Here is a 26673-nt window from a genome sequence, read left to right on the forward strand (position 1 = left end):
AAAATTAAACTCTGACAAAACGAAATTATTCCTAACCACCCCCAATGACAAAATCAAAGACACCACAATACAAGTGAATGGATCGGATTTCCCCCTAGAACAAACCTTAAAAATACTGGGAGTCACCTTAGACAAACATCTATCCCTTGAGAAACACACTGATCTTACTGTCAGGAAAAGCTTCTCGGTGCTCTGGAAACCCTACACCATAAAAAAATACTTCGATGACAACTCATTTCGCCTGTTAGTACAATCCTCCATCCTCAGCATCCTGGATTACTGCAACATCATTTATTTGGGCTCCATGAAGAAAACCACCAGGAGACTAAAACTGATTCAGAACACCGCCGTCCGCCTTATATTCGGCTTAAACAAATAGGAACACATCACCCCCTTCTACCACAAACTGCACTGGCTACCATTCGAATCCAGAGTCCTATTCAAGTTCGCACGCCTCTGCTACAAAACAGTATTTGGTATATCCCCAAGCTACCTCAACCCACACTTCAACCTAAATTAAAACAATAAGAACCCCCACAGAATCCATCTGTTCGCCTTCCCCTCCCTAAAACTATGTCATTTCAAAAGGTTCCTTGATAAAACCTTCTCCTTCCAGGCGGCCAAACTGAACGCATGGCTAGCCCAAATTGTGCTCGACGACCCAACCTACCTTGAAAAAAACTCAAAACACACTTATTCCATGGACAGAACCCTTAACTCACTTTCTTCTTCTTCAACTCCCTTCAATGCACATGAATCTCCACCTACTCCTTCTTATTGTACTCTCCTATCCTCTTAACTTCAAAGCTGTATTTTACTGTAAACAAATTTTACCATCCTATTGACCACTCTTGTATAGTTCTGTCAACTTCAATGACCTGCACATTCCTAAACTGTTAACTCCAACAACTTCATTGTTTGTAACCTAATTAATTGATGTGAACTGCCTAGAACTCCCTGGGTATGGCGGTATACAAAATAAAGTTATTATTATTATTATTACCAGCCTCTATTTTTCATTAATATTCTAAATCAACGTGCTCAGAGAAGGTGGCAATCAGACCGATATGTGGTTCAAGCCCACCAGTGCAAATCTCAATCACTGCACTTTAAAATATATGTCATTGTTCAGTAATTGAAAACAATTGTGTTTCAAATTGAAAAAATTCCACTCATCTCAAACAGATGTATGAACACAGATTTCTCCCAAAGTCCTCTCAAAAGAACCAAGTCCAACATACTTTGATGCAAACCACTTCAAGCTCAGGTACAGCAGGCAGGTTTGAAAACTGCAGCTTCCAGGACAGAATGGCATGTGCCGACACCACCGATAGAACTGAGTGGGCAGAAGCTGATACTCTCTCTCTCGCTCTCTAAAACATCATACAAAATTCTTCTGCTCGTCTTCAAAATAAAATGTACACGCTCTCCAGCATTCCTTGATAAACACATCATTCCATACTCTTCAACTAGGGCCTTTAGATCAGCAGACCAGAACTTACTAACTGTTCCTCCAATTAAAGAACTTTATATTTTGCCTCTGTGCGAGCTTATAGAGCGCATCTTAGCTCTTCTGCGAGTTGTCCTAAATGTGTTGCCCCTCATGCAACCCTGGGTCATATGTTTTGGTTATGTCCTGGCCTTCAGGCCTATTGGCGGCGTATCGGCCTTTTGATTAAGTCCCTTTGGAACTGCTCCTGGACACCTACAGCGACTTTCCTTTTTACTTTGAAGTTTTCTCTGGTCCCGGTTAAACCGGGTGTTACTGCCTTTGTTTAGAGGGCCATTTTTGTGGGTATAAAGACTATCTTGCAATGTTGGTTGACTCCACAGACTCCTACTGTCTCTCACTGGTGGACCCATATGATCCATCTGGTGGGATATGAACGCCAGGCTATTCCGGACCTGGACTCTAAACAAGGTACTTTTTTCTTCGTTATTGGATGCCTTTCTGTTCTACTTTGTCGCCCACAGCTAGGACTCGCTTGGTATACTGATTTACTCACATGCTTTGTTTGATGGTGTAGCTGTTCCTGGGGAGGGGGCTATGTATACTGTGTATTGCTTTGTTTTGACTGTTTGTATATTGGTTGGTTGAATTGAAAAATTTAATAAAATAGATTTAAACATAAAGAACTTTATTACACCAGAAATTCAATTTTTTTCCGCCATAGCCCCTGCACTCTGGAATGCCATGCCTTCTCATCTTCGCCACAAAAATTCTCTTGATAAATTCAAAACCAAACTCAAAACCTTTTTATTCGAAGACGCATTCCACATTGCAAGATAGAAATCACTCCTCAATTGTTTCTGTGAAGCGACCCCCATTCCATGCTGTTTTTCCCCCTCCCCTCGTACCTTCCTTTTATTTTTATGATGTAATTATCAACTTTCCTCACCCCTTACTCCTTTCATGTCCAATTATGTCCATGTCTTTGTCCTCATTTTGTTTAAATTTTTGTCCCCATACATTTATTTTAATATTTTTAGCATTGTAAACCGGTCAGATTCATGTAGATGGTCGGTATATTAAATTATAAATAAACTTGGAAACTTGGCAAGTGACCAAACTCTATGTGCTCTTTGGAAATTATGCTCTAATCAGATCATATGTTGACACTACAGTGTTTCAACTGTTGGTGCAGTCTTTAGTTTTATTGGTTATAGATTATTGTAATACTAGATATAGCATTCTTCACTCACCCAGATCAGACAAACCAGGGGGGGGACTTGCTCTAATTTACAAAAGGTTTTTTTTCATATAACCGATTGATACTGCTAATTTACCAGGCTTAGAATGCATGGTTTATTATTTATTTATCTTAAAAGTTTATCTCTAGGCAAAACTAATAGACCATACATTAAACATTTTGTATCCTCCTTCCATTTTGCTTTCCTGTTTTAAATTGTAGTTCTTCCCCCTTACCCATTTGTGTTATGTTATTTTTTTTAAAATCAATTTTTCACACCTCATCATCCAGGATCTACGACACAAACCTACTAAGTCTTCCTTCATTCAAAGGAGTCGAATATAAAAGAATATATATGACTCACTATTCACCTATACAGCCAGAGGAAATTAGGCCAGTAGAAGACCCAAAGAAGCGTGTTTACTGTGCCTGGGACTGCTGGAGCTGCGAGGTTTGTCGGCCGTGTAGCGCTGGGAGGGTCGGCTGGGAGGGTCAACAGGAGTTTCTGGTGTGCCGGGTAGGATCGGCGGGGATGGGAGGGAGAGTCGCGGCGTGTTAGTGGTGTGCCGGGTAGGGTCAGCGGCGTGGGGGGGGTGATGGGGGGGGAGTCACTGCGTGTTACCTGGCCGGTCCTTAGACGTGCGCGTGCGCACTCTTACCACCACAGCCCGACAGATCAGGATCAGGGAAGCACGCGATAAGAGTGTGCATGCGCGCTTAGCATTTTATTATCATAGATAGTTATGTTGTCTGGTACCCAGAAGCAACTTCAAAGGTTCCACATGTTACAAAACACAGCAGTTCATCTGTTTTTCAATTTAAAAAGACCCTACTTTTGTAAATTGCATTGGTTATATCTGTGAAGGCACAAATTATGTTTAAGCTAGGTTGTTTTTGTTAAAAGGCACGTCACGGCTTGCTGCCTGGTTATTTACTGGATCACTTTGTATTTAAGAACTCTCTTCGCTCTTTGCGAAATCTGGCATTCTTTGTCTTTCCCCTAGCCAGAGGAGGCATGTGAGAAATTTCAGGGTAGACTGCTTTCTTACCAGGCAGCAAGTTGGGAATCAGAAATTCATGCTTTTTTAAATTAAATTAAATTTTACATCTTATTACCAGTTTAGAAAACTGCTTAAAACCTACTTCTTTAAGAAATTTTTAGATGTATAGAGGGGCATAATCGAAAGAAATGTCTAAGTCCGTTTTGGGCCTAAAGTCCATTCTTGAAAAATACGTCAAAATATTTTGGTTTTTGAGAGAGAGTCGTCTAACTGTACGTCCAGCTGTTTGATCGCCCAGACTGCTAAGTTGTCTTGCTTTATACCCCATTCTCGTCCAAAAATTCATCCAAGTCAAAAACACCTAGAAAAGGACCTTTTGGATGTGGGAAGGACAAGCAAAGTAATGGGCTGGACACCTAGACATGGCAACCGAGTAGTGGGGCAGCTTATAGGGCACTGCTGCGAACTTCACAAAAAGGGTGCCACATAAACATCTCACCATCACTCCTAGGTCATGGTGAGCCCTCCCAAACACCCCCAAAACCTACTAGATCCACCTGTCTACCACCCCAGTAGTCCTCACAGCTGCAGGTGGCACCTATATGGCAGTACAGTAGGGTTTGGAGGTACACATGTTCCACCATCAATGCAGTGGTTAGAATGGCTTATGGGCCTGGGTTCTCCTCTCTATGGTTCACTAGCCCCCCACCCCACCGCCACTTCTTAAGCCACCTCTGTGCTGCTCTACTAGGCTTTGCTATGCCAGGTGTTGATGTTCTGGAGGCAGGTATGTACATTTTTATTCCAATTTTTATGGTGGTGTGGGGGAGGTCAGTGATCACTGGGGCAGTGTGTGGGGGTCTGTACTTTGTGTCTGCAGTGCTTATCTGGTCACTTTGGATACCTTTTTGGCACTTAGACCTGGTTTTACATGGCCTAAGTCACAACATACAAGTTCTGTTCAGGCAGCCTCTTTAAACTTTCGGTTAAACTTGTAGTACGACTAAGTTTAGATCAGTCCACGTCCCGCCCAAATCCCGCCCTCACCACTCCTTCTAAAACGCCCCTTCTAGCTCTGGTCGTACAGCAGTACTGAAAAGGCCTAAGTCATTTTTAGATGCGTCTAAAACCCGGTTTGATTATCGGCACTGGGCGACTTATCTTACTGATCATCCAAGTGCCGATTTAGGATGATTTTTAGACGTAGTTCTGTTTAGATTATGAGCCCCGTAGCATTTAAATATTAATTAATGATTGTCAATTTATTAATTGCTTGAGTTATACTTGTAATTTGCTGTATATGAACAGTTTCTTTTATTGTTTGTTACCCACAGTGAACTGCAAGGTTTTACTTGAGATCTGGAAGGAATTTGGGGTGTCGTTTTTCACATGTGGTGGTCATGGCCTATGGTGGCCAGTTTTGGTGCTATCAAAGAAATCCTTGCACTGCTATTTGGGGTGAGTTTAGTGGTGAGAACTGGGGACTGATGGAACACCTTATTCACATATACCAATTCTGCTTTCATCTCACTATAAACCCTAAAAGAGAGGGTAAGACAAGGAGGGGTGGAGGAAGTGATGAGAGTCCATCTTCACATTGCCACTTACCTGTCCAGCCAGTTCCAAACGCTTGTTTCCATAGTAATCTCTATCATCAACCTTGTTCTCCCCTTGTGCCAGAATCACCCTACGCACCATCACAGCTGTGTAAATGCACTTTGCACGGAAATGAAATTCCTTCACCTGGAAAACAAAAGGTTTACATTAATGTAACATCACAAGAGAAATCCCAAAAAGGTTAGACAGCTTCAGGACCTTGTCTTAAAGAAGTTCTATTTTGCAACAAACTCCATTTATTATCACTCTCCTTTACCTATTTATTTATTTATTTAGTGGGATAAGTACAGCAATGGATATATTACAAAGGGCTAGATTCACTAAGCAAACCGATCGTGTACTGATCAGTTTGCAACCCCTTAACGAGCAAATTTCCCTCCAGCCTGATTCACCTACCTCTCCTGCGATCCGCTTTGAATCCGTGCATGCAAATGAGGAGAAACGCATGCAAATTGGACAGCGACACGATTCACTGCACAAAATTTCACATCTGACAGGGCTGGCCAATCAATGGAAGCAGTCGAAAACGTCCTTCCGACTCTCCTGTTCTATTGAAGCCCTGCTCTCTGCCCTGTCAGCCCTGAACGCCTCCTGCAGCCCTGATCTGCCCGTTTCAATCTGCCTGCCTCAATCTGCCTGTCCTGGCTCTCGCGGTCCTGTACTCCTGGGCTTGCCTGCCCCAAATGCCTGCCTGACATGTCCTCTCTGCTCCCCCTGGCTCTACCGCCTTCCCTCCAGTGCGAGCCTGCGGGTTTAAAGTGGGGCTGCATGCCGCAGTGCAGCCCCGCTTTAAACCCACGGGCTTGCACTGAAGGGAAGGAGGGAAGAGGCTGCCGCATGGAAGCAGGAGAGTCGGGCCCGAACATGCCTACCTGCCCCGAACACGTCTACCCCGACTGCCTGCGCAAGCCTGTGCACAGGCTGCAAAAGTTTAAAGTTAAAAAAAAAAGAAAGAGTTGCTGCTGGGACGGATCTGCGTGGTCTGCGCATGTGCGAACTGTGCAGGCAGATGGGGGGCGTTCCTCCGATGGCCCCCATTTGCATATTTTTGTTTCCTGAATTAGTCGGACCTGCCCGGATCGATTGGGCAGGTTAGTGAATCCTGGCCAAAATATTTTCAACTGTGTACCAGAGTTTATATTGTTCTAAAAGGCATTTCACTTGTAGGAAAACTAGGTTCTTCCCTCCCTTTCAGAATCACTCAGCTCTGGAACAACCTTACCTCCCCTCTTAGGAATCTGAGCTCCCTCCAACTCTTCCGTAAACATCTGAAAACCTGGTTATTCTCAAAAATGTAACTCCTCCTCCCTCTCTGGTTATTCTAGTCCTCTAAATTTTCTCTTCATTTTGCCTCTTCCCTCCACTGGAGTTCCTTTCTACCCTAACTCTTGTTAACCGTGTCGAGCTTTACGAATGTAGAGATGATGCGGTATACAAACCTAAGGTTTAGATTTAGATTTCTATCCCTTTGTGCTTTTGAAATCTATGAAAAATTTATCAACCAAATAAAAAGTTGAGATCTGAAGGAGGGATGAAACTGATTTCTGAGAAAGAAGATAGAGCTCATTATGTAAGATCCATAGTTGTGGTACAGCTTTGGAACTCTCTCCCTGGAACATTGAGGCTTTGCATTGATCGTTTGAGCTTTAAGAAAATGTTGAAAACAATCATTTGTGGATGTATTCATGTGATACTTGATGGGGGGAACGTTGATTTGTAACATCTACAGTGGAACCTTGGTTTACGAGCATAATTCGTTCCAGAAGCATGCTCGTAAACCAAATTGCTCGTATATCAAAGCAAGTTTCCCCATAGGAAGTAAGGGAAACTGCTTTGATTGGTTCCACCTCCTCCCCCCTCCTCCACGAGGCTACCGGCGCTGCTCCATTCTCCCCCCCCTTGAGGAATCCGACGCTGTTCCAAACCCCTCCCCGCGATCCAGCTTCCCCCCCTCCACCGCGATCCTACTTTCCCCCCTCCCGAGCAGTCAATGACACCCTTTACCCGACTTGGCACCAGTGCCGGTGCCCGAAGATCCTCCCTCTTCTGGCGTGGCTGGGCGGTGCATCGGAGATCCTCCTTCTTCTGGTCTGGGCTGGGCTGGACTGGCTTTGAGCATTTGCGCATGCTCAAAGCCTTCTGATCTTGCTCTCTCCGAGATTGAGAGCGAGACCAGAAGGCTTTGAGCATGCGCAAATGCTCAAAGCCAGTCCAGCCCAGCCCAGCCCAGACCAGAAGAAGGAGGATCTCCGACGCACCGCCCAGCTCAGGCCGCGCCAGAAGAGGGAGGATCTTCGGGCACCGGCACTGGTGTCAACTCAGGTAAAGGGTGTCATTGACTGCTCGGAGGGGGGGGGGGGAAGTAGGATCGTGGTGGAGGGGGGGCAATGCGAGCGGGGGGGGGATGCTGGATCGCCGGGGGGGGGCGCTCGTACAGCGAGGCAAGCTCGGTTTACGAGGCACCAAGTTTGCGAATGTTTTGCTCGTCTTGCAAAACACTCGCAAACTGGTGCACTCGTAAACCGAGGTACCACTGTATTCTGTAACATTCAGTTTGTGAGAGATGTGAAGAAAGGGAGTTTTATAATAATAAATTTTATTTTTATACTGCAGTACCTCTCAGTTCTATATGGCTAACAATAATACAAAGCTGAACAAAAACAGCGATAGTACAGCAATAACATTAAAATTCATGATAGCATCAGACAAATTTATCAACAAGATAAATTTTAACATTTTTCCTAAACGTTTGGTAGGAATTAGAAGCCACAATCAAACCACTTAACGTTTTACTCCATTTATCACCTTGGAAAGATAGAGTTCTTTCAAGAAACCCTGTATACGTGCATCCTTTTAAGGATGGAAAAAAGAACATTCCTTACCTGAAAGTCTGAAATTTTTATTTTATTTATTTTAAAAATTTTGATACCATCTTTGACCACAACGGTTCAAATGTAACATGGTGCATTTCCAGATAAAGACTTATAACTGATACAAACAAATCTGAAAAGTAGTCTTGCTTCAACAGGAAGCCAATGGAATTTCCTAAGATAAGGTGTTATGTGTTCAGTATTTCAATATGTATACCTGTCACCTTTTATTGATAAATAAATTATTGTATTCATAATAACTACAACCATTTTATTCTTAAATTCATATTTATGCATGTTTTATAGCTTTTTATCATTGATTTTTAAAATCTATGTTATTATAACTATTGTAGATTATATGATGATTTGAAAGTCAACACTCCTGTGTAGTCTCATTTTAGTTATTATTTTATATATATATATATTTTTTATTTTTCATTCTTTTTTTTGGTTTGTTTTAATTCAATTTATCTGGATGTGTATATGTATAATTTCATTAGGGTATATACATGTAATTTTATGAATCTTGTTTTAAAATTATGTTTTTAGACTCCTGAGACAGGCCTGCTTAGGGCCAAAACACAATCGTGTCGAGTCATTTAATTCAATAAATGAGATTGAACACCAGTCAGTCACCTTCGTTGTTTTTCTTCTGCTTTCAGTATTTTCAATAACATCATAATACCAAGAAATGAATAGTCTTAGTGTTATGGCTAGTGTTTGAGCTATATATAGATAGGTATAGATAGATATAGAGGTAGGTTATAGGGATAGGAGTAGAGGTAAGTATAGGGATAGGAGTAGAGATAGGTTATAGAGCTAGTGAGGGACCACTACTCAGGCAATGGGCCTGATGGGCTGCCGCGGGAGCGGACCGCTGGGCGAGATGCAACTTCTTATGTTCTTATATGGTTTTGAGAGAGAAAAAGAAATGGAAGGGCCTGACCTTTTTTTTAAATTATTCTTTATTCATTTTTAAAACTTCAATTGTGCACAAAAGATGATGCATTTACATAAATTAATATCATTACAGCACAATATACTTAATAGAATTAAGACAAAAAACTTATTTTCTCCCACCCATTTCAATTTACAAACATCTCATAAAATACTTGTAATCAACCCTTCTATATTTCTTAACAAATGCCAAAACATATCCCCCTCCCCCCCTCCCTGGCTGTGCATGTTTTCCCCAAATTATACAAATAAATCAATCTTTACAATATTTAGTTAATGGTTCCCAAACTTCCATAAATTTTTTTTTATAATAACCCTTCTGAATGGCCATAAACTTTTCCATTTTAAAGATATAACATAGGGATTCCCACCAGAATGAATAATTTAATCTATCCCAATTTTTCCAATTCTTTAAAATAAGCTGCATGGCAACTCCCGTCATTATAAACAAAAGTTTTGTTATTTTTTGCCGAAATTTGACTTTTTGCCCTCATAGGTGTTCCAAATAAAATGGTATCATACGATAGTGCCACTGGATTTTCTAATAAATTGTTAACCGGATCCCAAATCGATCTCCAGAATTTTAGTATCAAAGGACAATAGCCTAGTAAATGATCTAAGATCCCAACTTCCAGATGACAATGCCAACATCTATTAGATTAGAAATGGAAGGGCCTGACTTTTTGCCTGTCCCTCTTTATCTTCCTAGCTCCTTTCCTATAACCCTTCATTGTAGCTCCTTTTCAACCTAACCCTGTAAACCGTGCCGAGCTCTACGTTTGTGGAGATGGCGCGGTATACAAACCTAAGGTTTAGTTTAGTTTGATTGTAATATAATACTATGGTGTCCTTTAACTAAGGCACACTAAACGCTAACATGTCGGTCCAGAGGAGGGCGACGAAAATGATAGGAGGCTTGCGCCAGAAGACATATGAGGAGAGACTGGAAGCCCTGAATATGTATACCCTAGAGGAAAGGAGAGACAGGGGAGATATGATTCAGACGTTCAAATACTTAAAGTTTCAAGTTTCAAGTTTATTTATTCTTGATGAATCGCCTATATAAATTGCTAGGCGATGTACAATGAAATGACATGTATTAATAAATGAAACAAGTACAATATTAATAGTGACATAAAGGGTATTAACGTAGAACAAAATCTTTTCCAGAGGACATAATTTGAGGTTGAGGGGTGGTAGATTCAGGGGCAATGTTAGGAAATTCTACTTTACGGAGAGGGTGGTGGATGCCTGGAATGCGCTCCCGAGAGAGGTGGTGGAGAGTAAAACTGTGACTGAGTTCAAAGAAGCATGGGATGAACACAGAAGATTTAGAATCAGAAAATAATATTAAATATTGAACTAGGCCAGTACTGGGCAGACTTGCACGGTCTGTGTCTGTGTATGGCCGTTTGGTGGAGGATGGGCAGGGGAGGGCTTCAATGGCTGGGAGGGTGTAGATGGGCTGGAGCAAGTCTTAACAGAGATTTCGGCAGGTGGAACCCAAGCATAGTACCGGGTAAAGCTTTGGATTCTTGCCCAGAAATAGCTAAGAAGAAAAAAAGAAAGTTTTGAGTTGAATCGGGTTGGGCAGACTGGATGGACCGTTCGGGTCTTTTTCTGCCGTCATCTACTATGTCCATTCTAGTCTATGTCACAAAAATACTGTAAAATACCACTTATATAGAACAATACACATCAGTATTGTTAATCCCTAACACTGTAGGGCTTACTAAGCGGCCTCAGAGATGGAGCCTACGCACAGCCATACAATCACAAGCTGAGATGATCCGCGTAGATGTAATACTCCTGCTCCAATCATTGGCCAATAAATACTTGTTTTAACTTTTTTTGTGCTATTTTTTAAAGCTAATATAAACCCTTCACCAATCACTACTGAAGATATAGTGCGTTTTCAAAAAATCTTCAGCGAATACTGTGCATATTATCCAAATTTGAAAAACTAGACCACACAACTTATCTTTTTGTTGAATAGTCTTCGCTGTGGGAGTCTTTTTTTAAAACCTCAGTTAGTTCATGTCCGTCTGCCATTATAGTCTATGAACACGTTAGCACATCTTAGTAAAAGGACCCCTATATTAGTACAGTGAAACGTTAATGTTCTGTGGTAATAATCATAATTTGTGATATATGCTGTCGGTTTCTATATTATGTACGCTTTTATGGAAACTGCTTAGATTTAAGCGGTCTATAAATTTTAAAAATAAATAATCATTTTTTTTTTTTAAACTAACAAAAAAATTGTCTTTTTCATATTTTTCCTTCACAGAAAATGAAGGATATAAATTAAAGAACTAAGGCCGGTACTGGCAGATTTGCAAGGTCTATGTCCAATATGTGGTAATTTGATATAGGATGGGCAGGGGAGGGCATCGATGGGATCTCCACTAACTTGAAACATGAGGATGCTACTGGCCAGACTTTAGGGTAGATATCCTGCAAACAGGATGGTTGGATAGGCTGGAGTGAGCTTGGAACCTAAGACCATACCAGGTGGACTTTACAATCTATGACCCAGAAATATCAATGAAGAGACAAGTTCATTTTTTAAAAAAAATTTTATTTCTTTATAACTTCTTAGTTTTACAATCAAGCATAATATAACTTGAACAAAGATCAAATAGTTCACCTTAGAAACAAATCATAATAAGGAAATGATAATATTTTATTATTTAGTCCACAATATTATAAGAGAAAAATCAACAGGTAATTAACCCTTAATGAAAATTAACTTATATTATAAGGAAGCAGTAATACTCTTCATTACCTAAAGCCGGTAAAGCAAGTTACACATCATTTCTCCTTTGATTCAATAAATTCTATCAGCTGTTTGGGTTAAAAAAAAAAAGGGAAATTCTTAGTTTGATAAGTAACAAAACATTTTACCGGAAACTTTAACAAAAATATTCCTCCCAAGGCCAGGATTCTTGGCCTCAATGCCAAGAATTCCTTTCTCCGCCTTTGGGACTTTTGAGACATATCTGGAAATATACGGATTTTAGAACCCAAAAACTAATCATTTAAATAGCGGAAATACAGTCGGAATATATATTCCCTATCACTTTCCAGAGCTAAGGGTTTTCCTTTCTGTTACAACCTCCAACGAGCTCCCCAAAAAAGTTGTTAAATCCATGTCCCCCCTTTTATCTCCTTGATTCTCATTAGGAGTAGAAACTCCTACAGGATTTTTAATCTGAAGGTAATTTACTCTAACAATAGGAGGTAAATTTTCTGGTGGAATGCATAATACTTCTCTGTAGGAGAAATCAGAGGAGATTTAGGAAAATTTAAAAGTCTCAGGTTATTTTTGCTCAATTGGTTTTCAAAACTCTCCATTTTCCTAGAAATATATGATCTTTCCTTTTATCAGTTCAGACTCTATCTGTTTCATTTCAGAGAGTTTTGTCTCCTGCTTCTCTACTTTTTCTTTTATTTGAGTAATAGTCAATCCCTGTTGTTCCACTTTGGAAAAGATAGTCAGTCGATAATGTACAAAAAGATAACTTTAGATTAGCATCCATAACTGATATGGCTTGCCATAGTGCCTCCAAGTCTATCTTTGCGGGCTTTTCCAACACCCCAAATTGTAAGATGGACCCTCTTGAAGCACCTCTCACCTCTACACTGGTGCCGGGTCGTTGTTGAACTTCTCCCTGCTCTTGTTCTCCTGACGAGACAAGTGCTTGGCTCCCTCCTAAGCCAGGATCAGAGGATTCTACTCTGGAACTCATCTGCCCCAGTTCTCCTTCCACCAGCGTGCTTCCGGGTTGGGGTGGTGTTGTCCGCTGCTCCGGGCTCAATGACGCCCCCCGAGTTAGGCAATGCTGAGTTGTCCGAGCGGGAAAAAGCCTCCGTAATCATTGTCTGGACCACACGCTGCTGGGCTACCGCTGCTGGAGGGTTATAACGGAGGGCTCCCTTTCTCTTCCCCATGTCTCCCGACCGGGGAAGACTAACAGGCAGCGTCGACCAGACAAGGAACGGAGCTCCCCTCTCAGGCGTCTGCTTCCGACGCCATCTTGATTTTCCACATACCCCCCTCGAGACAGGTTAATTTAATCATGTATTTTTAATGGGTATAACTAATGGCCAGACTGGATGAACCGTTCAGGTCTTTATCTGCCGTCATTTACTATGTTATATACCACTAAGATCAGACTAACTTGTTTACAGGTACCAGCTTCTTTCCTATTTACATTTATTTCTGTAAATCAAACACATGAATTTAAGGAAATGCACCTAAAAATCACAAACACACTATATCAAATTTCTAAGAGACAAACTGAAAAAGCAATTCAAGGCAGAGCCCAAATAACATGTTTTACAGCAAGTCCTCAAAAGGGGAGAAAAGTAAGAACAGAAAACAAAGAAAGCAACCATTTAATGTCGTACTATAGGCCATAATTTCTTAATATTCATAGTTTATCTAGAGAATACATACCAATACTAAAATCAACTAATTAACATTTAATACATACTTTTGAGGTAAAAAGTGGTAATAAAAATGAATGTGTTCCCTTGATGCTGAATAGAATTTACAGGGAATCCTAATTAAAATCAGCCTTTAAGCAAGAACTTGATGATGTATCTGCATAATCATTTTTCTACAGGTTTAGGTAATACATACTGGATTAGACCAAAGGTCCATTAAACCCAGTATCATGCTATACATTCCTGCAGGTATTTTAAAAAAGGCTCTACATCAGCCGATCCCTAACACACCACCAGGACATAGTACAATCCAATGTGGATATCTCGATTCCGATCTCTAAGTTCTATGTGAAGTGGGTCTCCACATCAATAGGATCACTTTTATCCAAATCTTTATTCAAGCCTTCCAAAAAATGTAGATGAGCCAAGACTTACCATTTCAGTTTTCTCCCATTAAACCAGGGCTATGTATTCACCAATTTTCTTATGTATAATAATTGCTGCTATTTTGCCTGTCACTGAAATCTGACTCATCCATCTCATTTCTCAGATTCTCTCTGGAACCCTTTCTGGACTCTCTGGAACGACTCATCACAAGAACACGCAACAAGGTTTTCAACACTCTAGAATCTAAAGGCCCAGGACAAATGTCAGGAAGTTCTGTTTCGCACAGCGAGTGGTAGACGCTTGGAACGCTCTCCCGGAGGAGGTTGTGACGGAGACCTCCATTATAGGATTCAAGGGCAAGTTGGATGCATACCTCCTTGCAAATCACATTGAGGGATACAGGTAAACAAGGTCTCATTATGAAGCACCTAGTTGGGCCTCCGCGTGTGCGGGTCACCGGACTGGATGGACCAAGAGTCTGATTCGGTGAAGGCATTTCTTATGTTCTTAATAGCAGATCCGACATTTCATTTTAGAGTTCTTTCAATGTTTTTGAGTGCATAGTATCCATTCCAGGTGATTCGCTATTCTTTAGTTTATTGACCTGCCCTTTTATATCTTCCAGGTTCACTAAGATTTGTTTCTATTTATTCCAATATCATTTCCCGCATGGGTAGCTCCCTTACATCTTCAAAAGCAAATACAGAGGAACCTCGGTTTGCGAGTAATGCAGTTTGCGAGTGTTTTGCAAGATGAGCAAAACACTCGGCAAACTTTTGTCTCGCAAACCGAGCACAGCCCCGATAAACGAGCACTTACAGCTGCAGGAAGCGCTGCTTCAGGGGATTCCTCTTCCGTCCGTCGGCCAGCCTTCCATGTCGGGTGCCTTCCGCATGTTGGAGAGCCTCTATCTGAGTCTACGCAGCCGAGTGCCGTCCCACCTGCACGTTGCGTATGATCGCGAACATCATCAATCATCGATGTTGTGTGTGTCATACACAAGTTTCAAGTTCAAGTTTAATAGTGTTTGATTTTACGCAATGTCATATAATTCAATTATATCCATTATATAAAAGAAAACAGGGTGGACAAAATAAAATAAAATAAGACAATACGTACATATCATTTTTGTTCTATTACAAACAGATACAAATGGATAATGGGAGGGACTACAATTTATAAAAAAGGGAAACATTTGAGGTAAGAACACAAAGGATGGGATCACTTGAGGAAGTTATAAAATGAATAAGATGAAGATATTTTAATAGTTTGTATAGATTTAGTTTTATTGAACAGACTATGTGATATTGACCTCTTTATAGAAAAGAGATTTTAGGGAATGCTTAAATTTTTTTATTTTTTTTAAATTTGATGACCTATTTGTTTAATGCATTAGGGTCAAAATGGAGAAATTAGGTTCTTACCTGCTAATTTACTTTCTTTTAGCTTCTCCAGACCAGTAGAGGTTAACTTTACGATTGGGTATATATCTAATCATGACCAGCAGGTGGAGACTGAAAACAAAACTTTGGGACAGTATATCCTAGCCCCTCCTCTCTATTTCCCTCAGTCTGCCGAATAGCCAAGCAGAACCAAGAACTGGAAACAACAGAGAGAAAAAACAATACTCCGAAAGGAGTAACAAATAACATACCCAAAAAATGCTGTTGGAAAATGCAGAGGAGAAATTCCCGAAGGAAGAAGGTCCCCACAGCTCGCCAGCTAAGCCAGCCGAGCCACAGCCGCTGTTCTTCAATTCTCCCCGGCCCTAGAAAAATACTAGAACCCGCAGCAAAAACCAAAAAACTGCCCGCGCAACAGCCCCAACAACAACAACAACAGACAGGGTGGGGACCTCTACTGGTCTGGAGAAGCTAAAAGAAAGTAAATTAGCAGGTAAGAACCTAATTTCTCCTTCTTTAGCACTCTCCAGACCAGTAGAGGTTAACTTTACGATTGGGACGTACCAAAGCAGTCCCTCTCACGGGCGGGACCCCCGAAGGGCCGATACCAGAACACGCTCACCGAACACCGCGTCCCGACGCGCCTGAACATCAACCCGATAATGCCGAACAAATGAATGCAAGGAGGACCAAACCGCAGCCTTACAAATATCCACCGGAGGCACGAGCGACGACTCAGCCCAAGAAGCCGCCTGACCCCTAGTGGAATGAGCCTTGAGAAACTCCGGAACCGGCTTCTGACTCAGAAGATAAGCGGAAGCGATCGTCTCCTTGATCCAGCGCGCAATAGTAGCCTTAGAAGCGCCAGCCCCCCGACGAGGACCCGCCAGAAGCACAAAGAGATGATCGGAGCTCCGAAAATCCCGGGTCCGCTGCACATAAGCATGGAGGACCCGACCGACATCCAACTTGCGCAGCTGTCGTTGCTCAGAAGAACCCTCCCGACTACCCAAGACCGGGAGGACCACCGATTGATTGACATGAAAAGGAGAAACTACCTTCGGCAGAAAGGAAGGAACAGGCCGCAAAACAACCCGCTCCTTTGAAAACTCCAGGAAGGGAGCCCTACAAGAGAAAGCCTGTAGCTCCGACACCCGTCTAGCGGAAGTAATGGCCACCAAAAAGACCGACTTCAGCGTAAGGTCCTTCAACGAACAGCCATCCAACGGCTCGAAAGGAGGGCGCACTAGAACAGAGAGAACCAGATTGAGATCCCAAGAGGGAATCGAGGGCCTTATGGGAGGCCTGAGCAACTTGGCCGCCCTAAGAAAGCGAATCACATCAGGAATGGCTGACAAACGCTGACCTGTCACCAGCCCCCGAAAAGCCGACAGGGCCGCCAGATGAACCCGAAGAGAAGACCAGGCCAGGCCCCTATCCAGGCCATCCTGCAAAAACTCTAGAATGTTAGGCAGAGAAGCGCGAAAGGAGACCACTCCCCGCGCTCGGCACCATTCCTCAAAAAGACGCCAAACCCGTACATAAGCCCGAGAGGTAGAAAGCCTCCGGGACCCCAAAAGTGTAGAGATCACCTTGTCGGAATATCCCTTCTTACTCAGGCGGCCCCTTTCAAGAGCCAAGCCGTAAGACAAAAGGGAGACGGGTCGAACATGGGAATGGGACCCTGCATCAGAAGGTCGTCCGAGAGAGGCAGAGGAAGAGGATCCGCCACCAGATGCCTCACCAGATCCGCATACCACGGACGACGAGGCCAATCCGGAGCCACCAAGACCACCAGCCCCGGATGGCGAACAATGCGAAGCAGTACTCTGCCTACTAATGGCCAAGGAGGGAACACATACAACAGCCCCTCCGTTGGCCACGGTTGGACCAGAGCATCCAGACCCTCGGCCAGACCGTCCCTGCGATGACTGAAGAAGCGGGGTACTTTGGCGTTGCCACTTGTAGCCATCAGATCCATCAGGGGCTGCCCCCAAGCACGCACTAGCAACTGAAACGCCTCGGCGCCGAGACACCACTCTCCCGGATCCAAGAAGTGACGACTGAGGAAGTCCGCCTGAACGTTTTCTACCCCGGCAATGTGAGAGGCCGAGAGGTCCAGAAGATGCGACTCCGCCCAAACCATGAGCCGAGCCGCCTCCTGCGCCACCAGAGTGCTCTTGGTGCCCCCCTGACGATTGACATAAGCCACCGCCGTGGCATTGTCCGACAGGACTCTGACCGACTTGCCCAACAAAAGGGAGTGGAAAGCCAACAGCGCCAGCCGGACCGCCCTGGTCTCCAACACGTTGATCGACCAGGAGGCCTCCTCCGTGGACCAGGTTCCCTGAGCAGAGTGACCCAGACACTGGGCCCCCCAACCCAGGAGACTCGCATCCGTAAGGAGCACCGTCCACTGCGGAAGATCCAGACCCACCCCCTGAACTAGGTGAGGGGTCCGGAGCCACCAACGCAGACTGCAGCGCGCCAAGCCTCGCAGGGGAACCGGAACATCCATCCCGTGCCTCTGGGGAGACCACCTCCGGAGCAGAGCATACTGAAGAGGACGCATGTGGGCCCGCGCCCACCTCACCACGTCCAGGGACGCCGCCATCGACCCCAGGACCTGGAGGAAATCTCGCGCCCGAGGACACCGGGACGCCAAAAGCAGGCGAATCTGAGACTGCAATTTGCTCACCCGGGCCTCTGGGAGGAAGACCTTCCCCAAGGAGGTGTCGAACAGCACCCCGAGGTACTCCAGACGCTGAGCCGGAACCAACCGACTCTTGGAAAGGTTGACCACCCAGCCCAGCGACCGGAGAAACTCCACCACCCGAGCCGTAACCCGGTAGCTTTCCTGCAACGACTTGGCCCGAATTAACCAGTCGTCCAGGTAGGGGTGTACCAGAATGCCCTCCGACCGCAAGGCTGCCGCGACGACCACCATCACCTTGGTGAACGTCCGGGGAGCCGTGGCCAGCCCAAAGGGAAGCGCACAGAACTGATAGTGCCGACCCAAGATCGCAAAGCGCAGGAAACGCTGATGAGAGGTCCGAATAGGAACATGCAAGTAGGCCTCCGTCAGATCGAGAGAAGTGAGAAACTCCCCCGGCTGAACCGCCAGAATGACCGACCGCAGCGTTTCCATACGGAAAGAGGGAACCTTGAGAGCCCTGTTGACCCCTTTCAAATCGAGGATGGGCCGAAAAGTCCCCTCCTTCTTGGGCACCACAAAGTAAATGGAGTACCTGCCCGTGCCCCACTCCGGGGGGGGCACCGGAACTACTGCCCTGAGATCTAGCAAGCGCTGAAGGGTCTGGCGAAAAGCCTGCTTCTTCCCCGGAGTCTGACACGGAGAAGCGAGGAAAAAATCCGGCAGAGAGCGGGCGAACTCCAGGGCATAACCGTCCCGCACCACCTCCAGGACCCACTGATCGGACGTGATCTCGGCCCATTTGGGAAAAAAGTCGCGCAGCCGGGCCCCCACCGGAACCAAGGGGGGCGCCGGCAAGGCGTCATTGTGCAGGACGGGAAGCGGGGGAACCGGCGGAGGGGTTCCCTGCCCCCCGACGGGCCCCCCGAAAGGGCTGCATGCGCTGGAAGAACCGACCCCGGGAAAACCCCGGAGACTGGAAAGAAGCAGCCCCACGCCCAGGGCGATACTTGCGAAATTCCCGCAAACGCCCCCGGGCCGCACCCCCCCGAGACGCCGGGCGGGCACGGTCCTCCGGCAAACGGGGAACTTTCGAGTCCGACAGAGTCTGAATTAACTTATCCAAGTCCTCTCCAAATAAAAACGACCCCCGAAAGGGAAATTTAGTAAGCTTAGCTTTGGACGCAGCATCCGCCGCCCAAGCGCGCAGCCACAACACACGCCTTGCGGCCACGCCAAAAGCCATGGACTTAGCCGAGATCCGCACCAAGTCATACAGAGCATCCGAGAGGAATGAGGCAGCCATCTCAATCTTTGCTACCTCCTGATCCACCAGAGACCAGTCGTCAGACTCTCGATCCAAGACCCGCTCCGCCCACCGAAACACGGCGCGAGCGACCAGTCCCCCACAAATAGCCGCCTGGACCCCAAAGGCAGAGACTTGAAAATTTTGCTTAAGGATGGTCTCCAATTTGCGCTCCTCAGAGTCCCGCAAGGCAGAACCGCCCTCAACAGGCACGGTATGCCGCTTGGAAATAGCCGAGACCACCGCATCCACGACTGGCGAAGCTAACGTAGCCCGATCCCCTTCAGGAATGGGATACAGGCGAGCCATGCTGCGCGCCAGCCGAAACGGCGTCTCCGGCGTTTTCCACTGCTCAAGAATAATATCCCGAATATCCTGATGCATAGGAAAAGAGCGGGAAACGGAACGGATCCCTCGTAACAGAGGGTCCCCCACACGCGGAGTCTCCGGCGGCGCGTCCTCAAAACGCAAAGCCGAAGAAACCTGTTGAATAAGGTCAGGCAGCTCATCTCTCTGAAAAAGGCGCACCACGGACGCCTCGTCACTGGAGAACGGGAAACCCGACAACCCGCCGCCAGCTTCCGTCCCCTCCAGAGGGTCCTGGAATTCCTCAGAAGGGTCCAGGTCCTCCTCCATACCGACACGTTCCTCCGACCACAAATCCTCGTCCCACGACACCCGCGGACGCTTGGACAAGAGAGGCGGCGGAGGGGACGTCACGTCAGACGAGAGAGGCAAAGCCGCAGGGAGCGCGGAGGAAACCCCACCCCCCGAGACCCCCTGGGCGCAACCGGGACCCCCAGCCGCCTGAAAATAGGCTTTGCATAATGAAAAGAAAAAATCAGGGGAAAAACCCCCCGAGGGTCCCAAGGGACTCCCTGCCACAGCAGGGGACCCAGCAGAAACCTGCCCCTGCTTAGACAAAACAGGGGGAAGGTCACCTGAGGTGGAAGACAAAATGGAGGGGCCAGACAGAGAAGATGGCGTCTTTCCCGCCAAAACAGCTCCCTCCACAGCCTGAAGCGGCTGAGAGACCTGAATAGTCTCAGCCGCTAAAACAGGCAAGCCGGCATCAGCTGTCAAAATATCAGCTGAGAGGGAATCCTCTAAAACCCGACCGTCGGCGGCTCGGGGAATCCCTCCGTGGGCGGACGGAGAAGACCGGGCTTCTCCACCGTTCCCTGCCGACTCGCGAGGCACCATCGGCGGGGAGCTCTGGGCGCCTGCAGCCGCTGCCGACGGAGCTCCTCCACCGCACCGGCCTGAACACCGCTTGCACAGGCCGGCCGCGAGTGCCTCGCGTCTGGAGCACAATGAGCACTTTTTCCCTTTAGAAGTGCTCATTGCTCCATACGCGACCTAGCTGTAAAAAAAAGTGCCGGTTAGTTGAAAAAATACAGTAAAATACAGTTTTCTTAAAGGGATACAACCCTCCAGACCAGCACTACCTCAGGATTTTTTTTTTTTTTTTTACAGAACAGACTCCACAGGCTCTCGAAGCAATATGCCTTGCTTGATTTAGGGGGCAAGGCTTACTGCTGAGGCTCCTCTAAAAAAATATGGGGAGGTGGAGGAAGTGGGGGGAGGGACCCCGCTCGTGACCCGCCGGGTTTGACACCCCCGAGGTCGGACGAACCCCCAAACAGAGTCCGTCCAAGCTCCGTCCGGCTAAAAACAGGGACAATAAACCTCTAAACAAATTCCAACAGCCCTACCAAGGGAGATGGGTACAGATCACTCAACACCTGCTGGAGACTGAAAGAAGACTGAGGGAAATAGAGAGGAGGGGCTAGGATATACTGTCCCAAAGTTTTGTTTTCAGTCTCCACCTGCTGGTCATGATTAGATATATACCCAATCGTAAAGTTAACCTCTACTGGTCTGGAGAGTGCTAAAGAAATTGTATTTAATTAATTATTCTATCTATATTTTGAATGCATCTTTATAAAGGAAACCTTTTTAAGGCGCGCTTAGATTTATCTAAGGATGGTTCGCCGTGTAAGTAAATTGGCAAATTATTCCACTGTTGGGGAGCTAATAATACTGAAAAGATGGTTGCTCTTCTGGTCCCAATTATTTTCAAAGAAGGAATAGTTAGTAAATTTTGTTGTGTTGATCTGAGTGTCCTAAGTGGAGAGTGCAGGTGGGACGGCACTCGGCTGTGTAGGCTCAGATAGAGGCTCTCCAACATGCAGAAGGTACCCGAAGTAGAAGGCTGGCCAGCAGACGGAAGAGGCATCCCTCCAAAGTGGCACCGTGGAGTTCTCCGGACATTAGAAGCATCCCCCCGAAGCGGCACTGCGGGGTTCTTCGGCGGATGGAGGAGACGGTGCTGCAGCACCCAGCATCTGACAGGTATAGACCCCTGGGCCACCTTTTGGGTTCTGGAATGAAATAAGTTATCCTGCCGTTGTATCAGGCGATGGTGCGTCTGCATCTGGAGTACTACGTCCAATATTGGTCGCCATATCTTAAGAAGGATATGGCGTTACTCGAGAGGGTTTAGAGGAGAGCGACACAAATGATTAAGGGCATGGAAAACCTTTCAAAATAAAATCTTCTCATCTGCCATCATACCTTCACAAACTTCTTATCCCACAGTGCCCCTCTCGAACTCTGAGATCTTCAAACCAAAATCTCTTATTGATTCCATCCATAAAAGAATTTTATTACACACGCAAAATAAACTTTGCAGTAACTGCCCCGACATTGTGGAACTCCCTTCCACAACCACTACGTGACGAACAAAATCTTGAGAAATTTAAGAAAAGCCTAAAAACTTTCTTATTTCGAGATGCATTCTCTTCCATTTAATTTCTATTCTTTGTAATTTAATTTTTCACTTTCAAAAACATTCAATATATCTTATCCCCATCCCACATGTTTTTTCCCTAACCCCTCTTTCTTCTTTTCTACTTACAATGTAACTTCACCCATCCACTCCCTCTCTCCTCACTGTCAAGTCTGTCTTGTTATTGTTTTTAATGTTCACTTTATAATATTTAAATAACTTAATACTTTTGTTTTCAATTGCTTCTACTCTTAACTGTCAATTTTTTTTAAAAATCCAATGTAAACTGTCCAGATATTTGCTTGATGGTCGGTATATTAAAATTTAATAAACTTGAAACTTGAAAGGTTGGAGAAACTGGGACTCTTTTCCTTGGAGAAGAGGAGACTTAGAGGGGATATGATAGACCTACAAGATCATGAAGGGCATAGAGAGAGTAGAGAGGGACAGATTCTTCAAACTTTCGAAAAATAAGAGAACAAGAGGGCATTCGGAAAAGTTGAAAGGGGACAGATTCAAAACGAATGCTAGGAAGTTTTTCTTTACCCAACGTGTGGTGGACACCTGGAATGCGCTTCCAGAGGACGTAATAGGGCAGAGTACGTTAATGGGGTTTAAGAAAGGATTGGACAATTTCCTGCTGGAAAAGGGGATAGAGGGGTATAGATAGAGGATTACTGCACAGGTCCTGGACCTGTTGGGCCGCCGCGTGAGCGGACTGCTGGGCAAGATGGACCTCAGGTCTGACCCAGCGGAGGCATTGCTTGTGTTCTTATGTCTACGTTGCCACTATTTTCTATGCCCAGGGCACTTTGCTTTGAAATACGAGTACTTTGGATTATGAGCATGCTTCTGGAATGAATTATGCTCATAAACCAAGGTACCACTGTAATTCATTTGGATATATCCCATGTCAAATTTATATCTTTATTTATATCTAGATATTTAACCCCACATAGTACTCAACGTCCACTTCGTTCATCTGGACAAAATCTGCTTTCAGTACCTTCTCTAAAAATAATTGGAACACGAAGATCAGATATGTTCACAGTGATGGGACCTCAATGGTGGAATGCCTTACCACAATCCATTAGAACTGAAAAAGACATCATAACATTTAAAAAATTTTAAAAAATTAAGATTGTAACTTTTAACTTTCTTCCTCCCGACTCATGTTTGTATTATATGTAACCATATTGTTAAATGTTAGCCTCTTTTTATTATTCTACTGGAAATGCCCAGATATCATCTTTATTGTAATCCGCCTAGAACCGCAAGGCACAGGCGGAATAGAAATCCCTAATGTAATGTAATGTAATGTAATTTTGTACATCGCTTAGTAATTTTAATAGGCGATTAATTAAATGCACTAATAAACTTGAAACTTGAAATTACATTTAGATACAGTAGGGATGCATGTATATGTATAATTTAGTTTTATTTTAAGAAGGCTTAATGCACCCCCTAAATACATATGGTACTACTTAGCTGTTTATGATAAAATTTAATTCAAAACTTGAGTAACAAAAGTTGCATTACTCTTAGTAAAAGCATAGCAGACAACAGACATGGGGCAGAGGAGAGGGAATGTATGGATACGTAAACATACAGGGGTAAATTTAATAAATGTCGCTGGGATGATATATAAATCTCTGGCACAATTTGTAAAATAAATACATGCTTCCCATTAACTCGAGCAGTACCCAAGAACAGCAGCATCTGAAGTATGGATTAAGGGAACTGGGGAGGTCAGACAAATGCTAAGCTTTGAACCACATTAAAAATGCAAGGTGGTAAACTCACCGGAACATGAGCAAGGATAGTCGATGCCAACAGTTCTCGTGCTTCCTCCATTTTTGTTTTCTTCGGTCCTCCCCACATTCTCTGTCTTCGTACCTTGTTTCCTATGTACTTTAGGGCCTAGTACATAACATATTTGTTGCTCATATTACTAAAGCTTCACAATCAACATAGCAGCATACTGTAAAAGACTTTTCTAGATCACGTCAAATCAGCAAGTGTCAAAAATTTAGGGAAATGTCCCGACTCTTCCAAATTGACTCTCCTACCTTTTCTGAGAACCTTCCCCTCATCCATGCATTGCCCCATCACCATAAATAATCTCTCTCTCAAGGAGACCACCCTAAATGAAAGGAGTTTAGTTTAGTCCTCAGGCCCATTAGGTCAGGGAAATGAGCTGAGCTCCAAGCATTAGTACATATTGCACAGATTTCTTTTATAGAGATGATAATAAAACAGAACTGATCTTCTCATTCATTCACTAACCCCTTCGTACTGACTCATTTTAGAAAGATTTTCCACAGAGATATTTAGATTGAAAGAAAGTGGTTTAGTTGCAGCATAAAAGTGCACCCCAGGAAAATATGGGCCAAAAATTCCAAATTTAGGTACTGAATACGTTGAATTAAACAAAAGAGTATATTGTTCAGTGTGTGGACTGGAGACGAGCGAGTTTCCCAGTCATGGACAACCTTGAGAGGCATCATTGTATCAGAACCAGTTAGAATCAGACTTGGCACTGGAACTGGACCACCAAGCAGGCTGGATGGATGGACTTGGACTTCTGATTGGGACTGTGATGACCCGGAGTAAGAGTTTATCAGACAGGTACTCCTAAGAGTTGCAAGAAAGATCAATGAATTTTGTAAAGCTGTCCTGTCAAAATAAGAGATTTCTCAGCGGCTGTACAGACAGACAAACACTATGCACAACAGGACCCCTCAGACCTATGAACTCTTGACATCCATGACTACCTAGACCATCTTGCACAGGTAGGTGTAAAATTCATCCCCCGAGACTGGGACCCATAGGGTGAGTTTTGGAAACACTTCTATAGTTTGGGCTTATCTAGAAGTACCTCTTTAGTCAAAGAGAAGAGAAATCTGGTCAAACTGGCATGTTTGAGGACTGTATTTTCACTTGAGCTGATATGTAGCTTATAGTTTTTCCTGAGAAAATCATTGTGATGGAGAAATTAGGCTCTTACCTTCTAATTTTCTTTCTTTTAGTCCTTCCAGACCGGCACAGAACGGATGGGTTTACGCTCCTCTGCCAGCAGGTAGAGACTAAGAACACACTGATTTTGGCTGTAGTACAAGTGGACTGTGCAGTTCCATCTACAATCAGTCTGATGAATAGCCAAGCAAGAACTAACTAAGAACTGAAGAACCATGAACTTTAAACAGGCCAACTTCACTCCCATAGGGAGCAGACAAAATGGAGACACTGTTGGGATACTGATTAGAACAATAACCTCCAAAATGTCCACACAGTTCACCAGCTAAACCAAACAAACCAAACGCCACTGCTCTTCACCTACTCCCCAAAAACCAAACACAACAAAATACTGCAGAAAAAAAACATACTTTTTGCGAAAAAACACCAAAGAAAAATGACATTTTGAAAGAAACGAACTACTGATAACCAGCCAAAATGGTTTCTGCAAGGGGAGATCGTGCCTAACGAACTTATTGCACTTCTTCGAAGGAATTAACAAACGGATGGACAAAAGAGACCCCATAGACATCGTATCTAGATTTCCAAAAAGCCTTTGACAAAGTGCCCCATGAACGCCTACTCCGGAAACTGAAGAACCATGGGATGCAAGGAGACGTACATAGATGGATCAGATGGTTGGCGGGTAGGAAACAGAAGGTAGGAGTGAAGGGCCACTACTCGGACTGGAGGAGGGTCAAGAATAGGGTCCCGCAGGGCTCGGGGCGCTGCTATTTAATATATTCATAAATGATCTAGAAACAGGGACAAAGTGCAAAATAATAAAATTTGCAGACGACACCAAAGTATTTAGTGGAGCTCGAACTAAAGAGGACTGCGAAGAATTGCAAAGGGACTTGAACAAACTAGGGGAATGAGCGACGAGATGGCAAGTTCAACGCTGAGAAATGTAAAGTATTACATGTGGGAAACAGAAACCCGAGGTACAACTATACGATGGGAGGGATGTTATTAAATGAGAGTACCCAAGAAAGGGACTTGAGGGTAATGGTGGACATAACAATGAAGCCGATGGCACAGTGCGCAGCAGCCGCTAAGAAGGCAAACAGAATGCTAGGCATAATTAAGAAGGGTATTACAACCAGAACGAAAGAAGTTATCCTGCCATTATATCAGGCGATGGTGCATCCGCATCTGAAGTACTGCGTCCAATATTGGTCGCCGTACCTTAAGAAGGACATAGCGTTACTCGAGAGGGTTCAGAGGAGAGCGACGTGTCTGATAAAGGGGATGGAAAACCTTTCATACGCTGAGAGATTGGAGAAACTGGGTCTCTTTTCCCTGGAGAAGAGGAGACTTAGAGGGGATATGATAGAGACTTACAAGATCATGAAGGGCATAGAGAGAGTAGAGAGGGACAGAAAGAGAGAGAGAAAGGGAGACAGAGAGAAATAGAGAGAGAGAGAAAGAGAGAGAGAAAGATTGGAGAAACTGGGACTCTTTTCCCTGGAGAAGAGGAGACTTAGAGGGGATATGATAGAGACTTACAAGATCATGAAGGGCATAGAGA

At 44.5% G+C, this 26673-nt stretch overlaps 1 protein-coding gene across 2 annotated transcripts in view; it reads right to left on the reverse strand.

Moving 5' to 3' along the window:
- The window catches only part of POLR3B (RNA polymerase III subunit B), a 184536-nt gene that overhangs the window by 101027 nt on the left and 56836 nt on the right, over positions 1 to 26673 (reverse strand). For both annotated transcript variants that reach the window (XM_033952054.1, XM_033952053.1), the window contains exons 11-12: positions 23931 to 24047; positions 5300 to 5434 (exon numbers count right to left, since the gene is read on the reverse strand). In XM_033952054.1, the coding sequence (XP_033807945.1) occupies positions 5300 to 5434; positions 23931 to 24047 (252 nt within the window). The remainder of the gene's footprint in view (positions 1 to 5299; positions 5435 to 23930; positions 24048 to 26673) is intronic.

The sequence above is a fragment of the Geotrypetes seraphini genome, chromosome 7 (assembly GCF_902459505.1).
Source record: "Geotrypetes seraphini chromosome 7, aGeoSer1.1, whole genome shotgun sequence".
Classification (NCBI taxonomy): domain Eukaryota; kingdom Metazoa; phylum Chordata; class Amphibia; order Gymnophiona; family Dermophiidae; genus Geotrypetes; species Geotrypetes seraphini.